General features: G+C 43.7%; 1 protein-coding gene across 1 annotated transcript in view; it reads right to left on the reverse strand.

Moving 5' to 3' along the window:
• Nucleotides 1-1,684: 1,684 nt before the first annotated feature.
• arid3c (AT rich interactive domain 3C (BRIGHT-like)) overlaps nucleotides 1,685-15,042 on the reverse strand; it is a 62,869-nt gene continuing 49,511 nt past the window's right edge. The window contains exons 4-8 of the mRNA XM_069683527.1: nucleotides 10,817-11,000; nucleotides 9,528-9,772; nucleotides 6,085-6,351; nucleotides 4,310-4,399; nucleotides 1,685-1,854 (exon numbers count right to left, since the gene is read on the reverse strand). Of these exons, the coding sequence (XP_069539628.1) occupies nucleotides 1,685-1,854; nucleotides 4,310-4,399; nucleotides 6,085-6,351; nucleotides 9,528-9,772; nucleotides 10,817-11,000 (956 nt within the window). The remainder of the gene's footprint in view (nucleotides 1,855-4,309; nucleotides 4,400-6,084; nucleotides 6,352-9,527; nucleotides 9,773-10,816; nucleotides 11,001-15,042) is intronic.

Here is a 15,042-nt window from a genome sequence, read left to right on the forward strand (position 1 = left end):
TGGAAGAAGTGGATGGTTGGTGGTGTAAGGAATGTTCTAATTAAAAATGGCTTAGATTACCTGACGGCCTTGGGGAGACCCTCAGGGGGGAGGTTAGACATCCTGTGACACCTACCTGCACTTATTTGATGACTTGCGTTCTTGGGTCTGTGGACCACTCTAACGCTGTGTTCAGACCAAAAGTGAAGCTTTCTTTTTGTAGTTCCTTCATGTAGATTTAATATAAAGTCAGTGCAAAGACACAAATGTACTCCTAATCAAGTTATGTATTTGCACATGTCAATTTTCTTTCAATCTGACCAACACAACCACATGATGCTGTTTGGTGAAAGTCTATCAGAGTTGAAGTTCTCTTGTCCCTGATGTTGCATCAGAGAAAGTTGTTCAAAGTTGTTTGTATGTTTGCAGAAACAGAAACCAGAACGTTTCTGACACAGCATATTGTCCCGCGCAGACAGATCCTGCATTCATAGGCAGAAGATCTGTAGAACACAAATGATACTGAGCTCAGACTCACACCAGGAACACGATGGCTCCACCTCTCCTTAGGTCTGAATGCAGGTTAAAGTTAAGGGCCTTCAAGTGATCATTAACACACATGTGTAAGGGATCAGTTTATGATACATTCTTACTCCACACAGACCTGGCTCTGTTAGCCTGTTAGTTAAACAGTAGCTGTCTGTGCTTGTTACAAGTGATAAAGACATTTAAACTAACGGACCAAAGAAACGTCTGATGGATGAAGAAAGATTCTCTAATGACACTTCTGTGTCCACACAGTTCGTGCCTCTGGATGTCTGTTTGTTTCTGTGTCTCTTTGTCTTTGCCTTTCTGTCTCTTTGTGTCTCTGTGTCTGTCTCTTTGTTTCTGTGTCTCTGTCTCTTTGTGTCTCTGTGCCTGTCTCTTTGTGTCTCTGTGTCCGTCTCTTTGTGTCTCTGTGTCTGTCTCTTTGTTTCTGTGTCTCTGTCTCTGTGTGTCTTTGTGTCTTTGTCTCTTTGTATTCTCGCTCTGATCTTCAGGTTTGGTACTGAAGCTCAGTGTTTATGCTGGAAGTGTTGAACCTGCTTGGATTCTTCTTTGGTGTCAGCTGATTGTCTCTGAGGTCAAAGGTCAGCCACTGTCAGCTGGAGGGTCAGCTGCCTCTTCTTTGGATCAAACACAGAGTGACTATTTGGCTACACCTGGAGCTGATGAGCTACCACGATTTAAACAGTCCTGTTTGAGGAACACACACGTCCTCACACATGGAGCAGGAGGAGTGAGGAGGAGTGTGAAGGAGTGAGGAGCAGTGTGAAGAATGAGGAGGAATGTGGAGGAGTGTGGAGGAGTGAGGAGAAGTGAGGAGGAATGTGGAGGAGTGTGGAGGAGTGAGGAGAAGTGAGGAGGAATGTGGAGGAGTGTGGAGGAGTGAGGAGAACTGAGGAGGAATGTGAAGGAGTGTGGAGGAGTGAGGAGAAGTGAGGGAGAGTGAGGAGCAGTGTGAAGAGTGAGGAGGAATATGGAGGAGTGAGGAGGAGTAAGAAGAAGAGGGGGAGGGCAGGGGTTTGTTCTGAGCCACAGTGATGAGAGTGAGTGGAGAGAAACCAGCTGCAGATTGTCTGATGATCTCCAGCTGCTGAGAGGACATCTGTCTCCTCCCTGCTGAAGGGGGACGAGGTGAGGAGGTGTTGTGGGGCCAGATAACTCAGGGGGAGGAATTTCTGTGGCCGTGAAGTGAGGAGGAGGAGGACGAAGAGGAGGATGAGGAGGAGGGCTGGAACTGCGAGGGGCTGCTCTTTTCCTGAGTGTGACAGCTGCTGAGTCTCCCACGGTGTCCCTCCATCGCTGAGATGGACTGACCTGAGAACAGGACGCCTGAGGACAGACAGGTGGACAGACAGGTAGACAGACAGGAAGACAGACAGGTGGACAGAAAGGTAAACAGACAGGAGGACAGACAGGTGGACAGAATGGTAGACAGACAGGAGGACAGACAGGTGGACAGAAAGGTAGACAGACAGGAGGACAGACAGGTGAACAGAAATGTAGACAGACAGGAGGACAGACAGGTGGACAGAAAGGTAGACAGACAGGAGGACAGACAGTTGGACAGAAAGGTAGACAGACAGGTGGACAGAAAGGTAGACAGACAGGAGGACAGACAGGTGGACAGAATGGTAGACAGACAGGAGGACAGACAGTTGGACAGAAAGGTAGACAGACAGGAGGACAGACAGTTGGACAGAAAGGTAGACAGACAGGTAGACAGACAGGAGGACAGACAGGTGGACAGAATGGTAGACAGACAGGTGGACAGAAAGGTAGACAGACAGGTGGACAGAAAGGTAAACAGACAGGAGGACAGACAGGTGGACAGAATGGTAGACAGACAGGAGGACAGACAGGTGGACAGAAAGGTAGACAGACAGGAGGACAGACAGGTGAACAGAAAGGTAGACAGACAGGAGGACAGACAGGTGGACAGAAAGGTAGACAGACAGGAGGACAGACAGTTGGACAGAAAGGTAGACAGACAGGTGGACAGAAAGGTAGACAGACAGGAGGTCAGACAGGTGGACAGAAAGGTAGGCAGACAGGAGGACAGACAGGTGGACAGAAAGGTAGACAGACAGGTGGACAGAAAGGTAGACAGACAGGAGGACAGACAGGTGGACAGAATGGTAGACAGACAGGTGGACAGAAAGGTAGACAGACAGGTGGACAGAAAGGTAAACAGACAGGAGGACAGACAGGTGGACAGAATGGTAGACAGACAGGAGGACAGACAGGTGGACAGAAAGGTAGACAGACAGGAGGACAGACAGGTGAACAGAAAGGTAGACAGGCAGGTGGACAGAAAGGTAGACAGACAGGAGGACAGACAGTTGGACAGAAAGGTAGACATACAGGAGGACAGACAGGTGGACAGAAAGGTAGACAGACAGGTGGACAGAAAGGTAGACAGACAGGAGGTCAGACAGGTGGACGGAAAGGTAGACAGACAGGAGAACAGACAGGTGGACAGAAAGGTAGACAGACAGGAGGACAGACAGGTGGACAGAAAGGTAGACAGACAGGTGGACAGAAAGGTAGACAGACAGGAGGACAGACAGGTAAACAGAAAGGTAGACAGACAGGAGGACAGACATGTGGTCAGACCTGATGCTTGTCTGAAAGACGCTCACACGTTATAACTCAGTACTCACACACACACACTGGGAGCCTAACCTGTTCTGGTGTTTGGAAGCCTAATGCTTCATGATCTGACTCTGTATGCCTCCTTCTGTGTGCACGCTGTCCTGACTGTTGTTGTGATGAGATGCTGAAGTCAGGAGACGCAGCATGAAGAGAGAGAGAGTCCGTGTGAGCTGCTGTTTGAACTCTTTTTATACTACGTAACATGCTCACGTCATGTGACTAATGTAAACAAAGGTACATTAAACCAAACAATAAAAAGACAAACCAGCAGCTTTGGTGTTTACACACAACCAAGCTGAAACCTTTACGTAGTTTTTTGCTAATCTGAAACTCATCAATAAAACATGTTCCCAACAGACTTTATTTTAAGGGTCCAACAGGATGTTGATTATTTATTACCAATAACTTTCCTGTTTTAATTTGAAAGTCTAACAGGAGGAAATTAATGCTGCATTGTAGAACATGATGGTGAACATTAATATTGTAGCTACGGTTTAAATGTTCCTTTAAATATGTTCAGTCCAATGTGCTAAATGTACCGTAGTGAGGAGAATATTACAACGTGTGTTTAAGATGTTACACGTCTCTGTACACGCGTCTGTCTGTCCTTATGTTCCTCTGTGTTATCTGAAGGCTGTGCACAGCAGACCCTTCTTTAAGACCAGTTGTGGTCATGGATAAGGACTCAGATTCACTGTGACGGACACACGAGAACTGCTCTGACAAACTGTCACCCTCATTAGTAAAGGTTAGATATCAGACAGAGGCTGAGCTCTCAGACACACACTCTGATGTGGAGTGATGTCACCAGACTTCTACCAAACATGAGGGGTCTGTGTAAAAGCAGAGGCAGTAATTACCTGCACACACACACACACACATACACACACACCCACACACGCACACACACACACACACACACACACATAAGACAATAAGCCCCATCGACCTGCAGCCCACAGGCCCAATTCTGAGATATTTAACTTTTTTAACTCTATTGGACTGCCACTTCATTACGATGGATTTTATAGCAAAGACATCAAATTGCGAGGAGGACTAAGCACCGGGGTGCTGCTATAACTTATTGAATTTCCTGCCTGCAATTACATCAGCAAGCGGCCCCTCTATTTACCTGTGTAGACAACTCCATTTATTTCTATTGACATGTTGATGCTGCTAATGCCGCTGGTAGACAGGTTCAATGCAGCCTCTTGTCTATCATCTGTCAGGAGAGAGCAGAGAGGAAAACTCGATATGAGCATTTAGAGCTGGGCAGGGCGATCAACAGAGAGAGAGAGAGAGAGAGGAGAGCTGTCAGAGGAGGTCACACACACACTTAAATGTATACTGCACAATAATACTCACACACACGCACACACACAAAGTTATCTCAGTGATATCAAACCGTCTGTAAACACACATTTATCGTCTTACAGACAATAACAGCTCTCTGCTTTAATCTCTAAATGACCGTGTGTGTGTGTGTGTGTGTGTGTGTGTGTGTGTGTGTGTGTGTGTGTGTGTGTGTGCGTGTGTGTGTGAGTTTAAGGCTGGTGTGGGAACAGAAGCGTTCTCATCAGTCAGAGCTGATATCATGAGTGATTTGAGCGGCGGTGATGCAGACAGAGTGATGTCACAGGCCGCTCCCTCTTCTTTAGCCTCCATCATTAAGGTCATGTGACTGATGGCGTGTCATCGGCTCGCCGCCTGCTCTCACACCACATTTTTACTCATGACCAGCTTCAGTCGGCTTTATAACATCTGAGCTTTAAATGACACGTGTGATATGATGAACTATGTGACCATTAGTGGCTCTGACCTCACACACACACACACACACACACTCACACACACACACACACGCACACACACTGTCATTAATGTCTGATAGCAGACACATCATCACACTCAGACCTGAGTGATGATAACAGGCTGTTGTATTAGACAGAGTTTCAAAGTAAAAGCACGGTCAGTGATTATTCACCAACAAGTTTGTTGGTCTGACACTTTGCTTCCTGTGTGTGTGTGTGTGTGTGTGTGTGTGATGTCTCGTGTCTCTCTGGACTGTGACACTTTGCTTCCTGTTTGTGTGTGTGTGTGTGTGTGTGTGTGATGTTGTCGTCCCTCTCTGGACTGTGACACTTTGCTTCCTGCGTGTGTGTGTGTGTGTGTGTGTGATGTTGTCGTCCCTCTCTGGACTGTGACACTTTGCCTCCTGTGTGTGTGTGTGTGTGTGTGTGTGATGTCTCGTGTCTCTCTGGACTGTGACACTTTGCTTCCTGTTTGTGTGTGTGTGTGTGTGTGTGTGTGTGTGTGTGTGATGTTGTCGTCCCTCTCTGGACTGTGACACTTTGCTTCCTGCGTGTGTGTGTGTGTGTGTGTGTGATGTCTTGTGTCTCTCTGGACTGTGACACTTTGCTTCCTGTTTGTGTGTGTGTGTGTGTGTGTGTGTGTGTGTGATGTTGTCGTCCCTCTCTGGACTGTGACACTTTGCTTCCTGCGTGTGTGTGTCTGTGTGTGTGTGATGTTGTCGTCCCTCTCTGGACTGTGACACTTTGCCTCCTGTGTGTGTGTGTGTGTGTGTGTGTGTGTGTGTGTGTGATGTTGTCGTCCCTCTCTGGACTGTGACACTTTGCTTCCTGTGTGTGTGTGTGTGTGTGTGTGTGTGATGTTGTCGTCTCTCTCTGGACTGTGACACTTTGCTTCCTGTGTGTGTGTGTGTGTGTGTGTGTGTGTGTGTGTGTGTGTGTGTGATGTCTCGTCTCTCTCTGTATAAACTCTCTAACCTGTGATCTAACATGTTTCCTGAAGCTGTGTGTGAACCTGTGGAGTAAAGCTAAATACCAAACTATAACCAAGTATAATAAGCCCCGCTGCTAACAGAAGCCCCCCCCCCACATGTCTGACCTCTGTTGTTGAGCTTGATGCTGAGGGGCAGCTGGGAGGCCATGGCCAGCAGGTTCTGCTGCAGCGCATGCTGCATCATCCTCTGCTGCTCCTCCATCATCCTCTTCTTCTGTGGTGGTTCTCCACCCTCCAGCTTCTCTCGGAGCTGCTCCAGGGCCGCCGCCTGCACGGCCACCGCCGCCTGAGCCGTCGCCGCTGCTCGGTGTCTGCCGGGCGACAGGGGGAGGGCGACCCGGCCGGGCAGACAGGTGGACATGAGGGGCTCCTCTGCAGAGAGACGGAGAGGGTTATTCTGTTTCTACACGTCTGCAGGTTTATACAGGACAGAGACACAGATCATGTTCATCAGGCTCTTATTTTTACACAAGGTCTGTTTCCTGTGAGTGTGTTAAATGTCTTTCATGTCACATGATTTTTGTTGTTTTGTGCTGACAGCAGACGAGATGCTGCGCTGACACATCTGGTAATGAATAATCCTCAAACTGTGTAACATCGTCCTGAGCAGCTCTCTGTAAATCTCTACATATAAAAGGTTATTAAAGGTTTTTTTCAGTTTGCTCTTATTTTGACAGTTCAGATGTATTTCCTGTTAGTGATGCTGCTTGTTTTAAATGTTTTATATTATTGTGTGATGGTCTCATGTTGTTTATATGTGATAATAACTACATCTGTTTATTCAATTTTGTCTGGTTGAGCTCTTTGTAATGTTGATAAAAATGTGCTTCATAAATGAACATAATTATTATTATTATTATTATTATTGTTATTATTACAACACAGCTGTTTATTTGACACATTTTCATTCACTGTTACTGGTTCTTTAAAATAATGTTGTGAGGAGCATCTACTATAAACACTTAACACTGAGCATTTCTTTCATCGTATGAGGCTGATGTCTGGTTTCTAATGAAATTATGTATTGATAAAATCCTCAAATACACTTTACATAATACTATAAAATACTATATACTATACTATAAAAATAATGAATGTGTTTCATGTGAAAGTGTTTGAGTTTCAGTCATTGAAGCAAACATAAAACATAAAATAGTGGAACAACGTGTAATCTCTCTGCAAAGATATTTCTACATCTGTGCAGACTCTTCACTGACGAACCAGCACTGTTTAACATTCAACATTTAACAAGTGTTGGAGGTGTTCTGCTCATCATATAATGAACCTCATTTTTAACAACTGCACACACATCTGTGTAAATACAACAAATATATACATAAATACAACACTGTTTGCAGCAGTTCTGCGTGTTCATAGAGTGCTATATGAATACAATCTGTGTACTAATGACTGGATGGAAATGTTGTGATTAATATTTGTTGTGTGTATCATTATTATCATTATTATCCTTATTAATTCATTATATACAGTATATATATATATATATATATATATATATATATATATAATCAATCATCATTGTTAAAGTCTGTAAGTATAGGGAACATTATTAATGTAACAGTCGTGTCTGCTGTCTCTCTGTAATCACAGAGCTTCTGTGGTGCGTCTCAGAAATCGGACATGTGAAGAGGAAGTGGTGTGGATGGTTCCTCTCTGTGGTGATGAGCGTACCGTCCACACGTTGCATTAGAGTCCACATGTTGCATGAGAATGAATGGCCAGAAATGTTTCACTGTTGTGAAATCATTTCCAACATATGAACACACTAACTTCTTCTTATGTGGTCATTTAATCATGAAACGATTCCCTGAGAGGCTCTGAGAAACATCACGTCATCCTAGAGATCTATTAAAATATTCTGCTGATCATCAGGACCAAAATAGTCATATAGTCATAAAGTCAAATATGATCATCCCCTCAGCAGACCATGTTTCATCTCTATACAAGGCATGATGCTGAGACACTGTTTGCTTTGAGTCCACGCTGCATGATGCTGAGACACTGTTTGCTTTGAGTCCACGCTGCATGATGCTGAGACACTGTTTGCTTTGAGTCCACGCTGCATGATGCTGAGACACTGTTTGCTTTGAGTCCACGCTGCATGATGCTGAGACACTGTTTGCTTTGAGTCCACACTGCATGATGCTGAGACACTGTTTGCTTTGAGTCCACGCTGCATGATGCTGAGACACTGTTTGCTTTGAGTCCACGCTGCATGATGCTGAGACACTGTTTGCTTTGAGTCCACACTGCATGATGCTGAGACACTGTTTGCTTTGAGTCCACGCTGCATGATGCTGAGACACTGTTTGCTTTGAGTCCACGCTGCATGATGCCGAGACACTGTTTGCTTTGAGTCCACGCTGCATGATGCTGAGACACTGTTTGCTTTGAGTCCACGCTGCATGATGCTGAGACACTGTTTGCTTTGAGTCCACACTGCATGATGCTGAGACACTGTTTGCTTTGAGTCCACGCTGCATGATGCTGAGACACTGTTTGCTTTGAGTCCACGCTGCATGATGCTGAGACACTGTTTGCTTTGAGTCCACGCTGCATGATGCTGAGACACTGTTTGCTTTGAGTCCACGCTGCATGATGCTGAGACACTGTTTGCTTTGAGTCCACACTGCATGATGCTGAGACACTGTTTGCTTTGAGTCCACGCTGCATGATGCTGAGACACTGTTTGCTTTGAGTCCACGCTGCATGATGCTGAGACACTGTTTGCTTTGAGTCCACACTGCATGATGCTGAGACACTGTTTGCTTTGAGTCCACGCTGCATGATGCCGAGACACTGTTTGCTTTGAGTCCACGCTGCATGATGCTGAGACACTGTTTGCTTTGAGTCCACGCTGCATGATGCTGAGACACTGTTTGCTTTGAGTCCACGACTCAAAGCAAACAGAGTCTTTGAGTCGTGGACTTTTTAGAGACTTTTTATTGCTGAGGTTTTATTAACCTTATGTCCCACAGTCCATGTTTTATTGTGAAATTTACACATCTTGTTTAAATTTTTCTTCTAATGTTATGATTTCTATTATTTTAATTTTATTATCATTATTATTTTTATTATTATTATTATTTTATTTTGACCATTTTTATCAAGTTTGTTTAACTTTGCATCTTGTTTTCTTTTTGTCTCTCTGTCCTGTTCATGTGCATCTATTTGACTCATATTAAAGCACTTTGAGCTGCATGTCTTGTGTTAAAGGGGCAATATAAATATTTATATTTATATTAATTATTATTATTATTTAATTATTATTATTATTATTATTATTAAAATACACCTCACATCCTTTGTCATCTCCATGTTGTTTCACATTAAGACTTAAATTAGAAGAACGCTGTGAAGTCTGTAGACCGACAGAACATCAACCTTGAGAGGAGCAGAGGGCACAGATGTGATGCAGACGTGTCGTTAATGAATATAAGAGAGAGATTATTATAGAATAATAAAGTGACTTGTTTTAATAATGCGAGTAGTGTTGTTCTGTAATGTACTGTGTAGTCTGGTGTTACCTTTCTTGATGACAGGCACCTGGACGATGTGGCCGCTGCTGTGGGGGGGCATGGAAAGGTGGGACAGGTGTATCTTTGGGGGGGTCAGCAGGGTGGGGGTGCCCACAGGAGAGTAGTTAAAGATGGTGGACCCGTAGCTCTGCCGGCGGCCCTCACGCCGGTTACTGTCGATAGCTGCCTGGAGCTCTCCGGGGGAGCTGAGCCCCCGCTTCTCACATTCGTACGGGTACAGGTATTTCATGTACCTGTGGGGTAAACGTTAAACACAATTTAAAAATGTTCAGTAATAGTAACAGTCCCTCACACACACACACACACACACACACACACACACACACACACACACTGTATGTTCAACATTTAATCTCTTTTATTGACTGTGATTATATCTCCGTTTATGTTTCCTCTATGTGTGTTTAGGCAGAGCAGCATCAGAGGATTATTACAGGTTTGACATCATCAGTCTGATGGAGGAGGATCGAAGTGTCCTCTTATTTTCAGGTATGATTAGGGATCTGGTTCACATGTTGGAAATGTGTTTGAGATCTGAGTTTCACAACTTCTTTTCTATCATCAAATCATTTGAAACTAAAACTACAGTAACGCACTTGAAAAAAGGTGTTAGAGTCAATGTTTGACGGCAACTTCATTCCAAGTTTAAACTCTTGATGTATGACTGTTTTAACTGTACAGATCACTTGGTGTAAGCAGCACACTGATCTGATGCTTCAACAATAAAACATGTTTCACCACAAACATTTTGTTGCTGTGTGATCAGTTAAAGTTACACTAACACTATAACACATTATAACACTTCTTTTTATTTGATGTGTCGTGCTGAACCTTCTTCTGGAAGATAGTTTGTGACGTCCATCAAACTGTTTTATGTCTTTGTTCTCCGTTTCCAAAATGTTCTCATCATTAAAACTATAATAATCAACCGTTTTTGACCTTCATCATTCTGCTGTAACGATGAAGACTCTGAATGTGACTGTGAGCTGATGAAGAACTAACTTCACATCACTCAGCAGGTTTTCACTGTAGTGCTGACAGACAGTGATGAACTGAGAGAGACCTGACATCACCACGGTCTGGATTAAACACATACACACACACACACACACACACACACACACACACACACACACACACACACACACACCAATAACTGTACTCTGCACCTGGCTACACACATGTAATCATCCTCTGATAGAAAATAAACATCATATTTAATTACAGCAGAGATTGCAGTGTGTGTGTGTGTGTGTGTGTGTGTGTTTGTGTCTCACTGTGTGCGGAGGGTGAAGGCTGCGCTGGTGATGGAGGTGGGCAGGTGGAGGCCTTTGGTGATCTCTCTCCAGATCTTCTTGTTGATGACTTCCACTAAGCCTCCTTTGTCGGTCACCAGCCTGTAGAGCATGTACAGGTCCAACACCTGCTTGGCCATGATAGGAATCCGATTCACCGGAGTCCCTGCACACAGCAAACACAATATCCACGATCAATGCCATTAACTGAGGTTCCTCCATCAATACACCTCTGCTGCTTCTTATACACACGATTTATCTGCAGCAGGCAGACAGCTGACAGCTCTGTGAGCAGGAAGTGTCGCCGCCACACTTTCTACTGTGTCATGAAGTAGCACTGAAACTCCTGAGCACGCACACACACACAGCACACACACACAGTGATAATTAAAGCAGAGAATGTGAGCCTGTTTAAACATGGTGCTGCTGTATGAATGCAGCTGCCCCCTTATTAGCAGAGTTACGGCCTCTCTCTCTTTGTGAACACACGCTGTGACCCTGAGATAATTAACCTGCATTCTGCTGATAGAGTTCCATTGTGCTCATTGGATTTACCATAATAGAGATCAATATGTGCAGAAATATAGTGCAAACAGCAGCAGAGAGCCTTTACAGGGAGGGGGGGGGGGCTTACAGGGAGGGGGTCTGAAGTATCGTCTGAGGGGGCAAAACTCATCAATTAAAGGCAGTAATTACGGCTTCATTTCAGCACGCTGGCATGTGGACAGATGAGATGCGATTAAAACTAGAGATTGATCCTCCTCCTCCTCTTGTCTCCTCACAGACAGAAAAACTAAAGAATAGAAACAACGATGAGGAGAGGAGGAGGAGGCGAGGAGGCGAGGAAAGTGAAACTTAAACATAAAATGTCATAGTTCTTATAGTTTTCATAGTTATGATAATAATAATAATAATAATAATAATAATAATATAAATTAATTATTGCTATGATTAATTTATTTTATCTAAAGGTTAAACATCTCCAGCTGTGTGTTTAACGTCTCAAACATCAGTTCACTGACGTCATTTACTCTGACGAACCTTTAACACATCATCTCAGGGAACTTCAGAGCCTCGTCCAGTGTCTAAAGATGAGAATGTGAGTGATGTGTATGATCATCAGTTTCTGTTTGTGAGTCCTACAGTAAAACAGCAGCCTCCTCCTCTACCTGCTCTATCTTCGGTATCTTTATTATAGAGAGTTTCCTCTGATCTCTAAAAGTATTATTTCAGCACAGACTCAGAGAGCAGGAAGTGATGAATACAGTCTGCAGCCTTTGTGTGACACAGACGTCCTCTTAAAACAAGATGTATGTGTGTTCAATACTGCGCTGAGTGTGTGCGTGTGTGTGTGTGTGTGTGTGTGTGATTCCCTGAAAGAGATAGAAGAATAAAAAGAGAGCAGCCTTTTGTCAGCACTAACTGCCCAATCAGGTCGTGGATCATAATGACAGGAGGAAGAGATAGAGGAGGAGGAGGAGGAGAAGGAGAGAGGAAGAGGAGGAAGAGGAGAAAGAGGAGGAGGAGAGAGGAGCAGTGCAGTCCTTGTACTTATAGACTGTTTATACAGTATATACAGTCATGGCCAAAAATATTGGCACCCCTGCACTTCTGTCAGATAATGCACCACTTCTCCCAGAAAATTGTTGCAATTACAAATGCTTTGGTATTCACATGTTTATTTCTTTTGTTTGCATTGGAACAACACAAAAAAGCAGAGAAAAAAAGTCAAATCTGATATAATTCTACACAGAACTCCAAAAATGGACTGGACAAAATTATTGGCACCCTCAACTTAATATTTGGTAGCACACCCTTTGGAAAAAATAACTGAAATCAATCGCTTCCTATAACCATCAATGAGTTTCTTACACCTCTCTACTGGAATTTTGGACCACTCTTCTTTTGCCAACTGCTCCAGGTCTCTCAGATTTGAAGGGTGCCTTCTCCCAACTGCTGTTTTGAGATCTCTCCACAGGTGTTCTATGGGATTTAGATCTGGACTCATTGCTGGCCACTTCAGAACTCTCCAGCGCTTTGTCTTAAACCATTTCTGGGTGCTTTTTGAAGTATGCTTTGGGTCATTGTCCTGCTGGAAGACCCATGACCTCTGACGGAGACCCAGCTTTCTGACACTGGGCCCTACACTGTGCCCCAAAATTCTTTGGTAGTCTTTAGATTTCATGATGCCATACACACAGTCAAGGCATCCGGTGCCAGAAGCAGCAAAGCAACCCCAAAACATCTGTGAACCTCCACCATGTTTGACCGTAGGGATCGTGTTCTTTTCTTTGAAGGCCTCATTTCGTTTTCTGTAAACAGTACAATGATGTACTTTACCAAAAAGCTCTACTTTGGTCTCATCTGTCCACAGAACGTTCTCCCAGAAGGATTTTGGCTTCCTCGGGTAAGTTTAGGCAAACTCCAGTCTGGCTTTTTTATGTCTCTGTGTCAGCAGTGGGGTCCTCCTGGGCCTCCTGCCATAGCGTCCCATTTCATTCAGATGGCGACGGATAGTGCGAGCTGACACTGTTGTACCCTGTGTCTGCAGGTCAGCTTGAATTTGTTTGGAAGTTGACTGAGGTTCTTTATCCACCATTCAAACAATCCTTCGTTGCAATCTTTTATCAATTTTTCTCTTCCATCCACGTCCAGGGAGGTTAGCTACAGTACCATGGGCTGTAAACGTCTTGATGACATTGCGCACAGTGGACACAGGAACATTAAGAGCTCTGGAGATGGACTTGTAGCCTTGAGATTGTCCATGCTTTTCCACAATTTTGGTTCTCAAATCCTCGGACAATTCTTTGCTCTTTCTTTTCTCCATGCTCAGTGTGGTACACACAGACACACAACACAAAGGTTTAGTCAACTTTTCCCCATTTTAACTGGCTGCAAATGTGATTTCTATATTGCCAGCACCTGTTACTTGCCACAGGTGAGTTTAAATGCAAATTAAAGGAGCATCACACGCTTGAAATACAATTATTTCTTAAAATTTTGAAAAGGTGCCAATAATTTTGTCCAATCCATTTTTGGAGTTCTGTGTAGAATTATATCAGATTTGACTTTTTTTCTCTGCTTTTTTGTGTTGTTCCAATGCAAACAAAAGAAATAAACATGTGAATACCAAAGCATTTGTAATTGCAACAATTTTCTGGGAGAAGTGGTGCATTATCAGACAGAAGTGCAGGGGTGCCAATATTTCTGGCCATGACTGTATACCATATAAGGACTTGATGCTCTGCCTCCTATCCTCCTCCTCCTCCTCCTCCTCCTCTCTTTGTTAGCCCAACAAGCAGTGTGGAGAGCAAACTGTGGAGGAGAACCTGCCGCTTCATATGTAGAAGAGTTGGGCTGAAGACCAAGCTGCTGTGTTCGATGAATTGTTCGGCAGAATGAGCTGTTCAGAGCAGCTTTTAATGAGTTATGTTGTGAGAAAATAACATTTCAGTATTTATCCTTGAACTACATCACTGTGTAATATTAGTTTAATAAATATATGATAATAATGGTTTCACTGAGGCTGATTGTTCATTAATTAAAGACATTTATAAAAAACATTTCTCACCAATGATACAAAGAACTCACATCCATTGAAGAGCCTATGAAACAGCCGGAGGGGTACAGAGTCGACGTGTAAAACAGAAAGGGAAAGGACAAAGTGTAAAGTAGTGACCTGCAGCTCTGCCTCACACTGAGCAGTATGTCTGTATGTGTAATGTAAAGGAGACAAAGTGACAGGGTTTTTTTGGTACCTTCTTTACCTTTGCCTTGAATCAATAATAATAGAAAGAACATTTTTGGGGGTCTTTACTTTTAATTTTCATCTGTTGTAGCGTGAATCGCCTTGATCTTAATTCTGCATCTTTTTACAAAGTATTCTGATCATTGCATCAGACACATGCAGAGTCTGTAACAAGAGTGCTACCGAGTTTACGAGCCTTTCACATGCAGAGACATGTTTCTGCAAAGAATACACGGACTAAAGGGACTGATTCTCCTATGCAATTCAAATGTACTGAAAGTAATGTCATGCTGAGCTAACATATTGTAATACTGTGTTTTAACATGAATCTGAAAGTGCAGTTCTCCTCATCCTGATCACACCTGCTCCTCATGTCTGTCTCCTAACAAAGGAAGACCAGAAATGTTAACCTGTGAATATGCAGACGTGTACGTGTACATTTGTATACTATTTGTTGTCA

The sequence above is a fragment of the Semicossyphus pulcher genome, unplaced genomic scaffold (genome assembly GCF_022749685.1).
Source record: "Semicossyphus pulcher isolate SPU_LCO1_2020_fin unplaced genomic scaffold, fSemPul1.0.p SCAF_6, whole genome shotgun sequence".
Classification (NCBI taxonomy): Eukaryota; Metazoa; Chordata; class Actinopteri; order Labriformes; family Labridae; genus Semicossyphus; species Semicossyphus pulcher.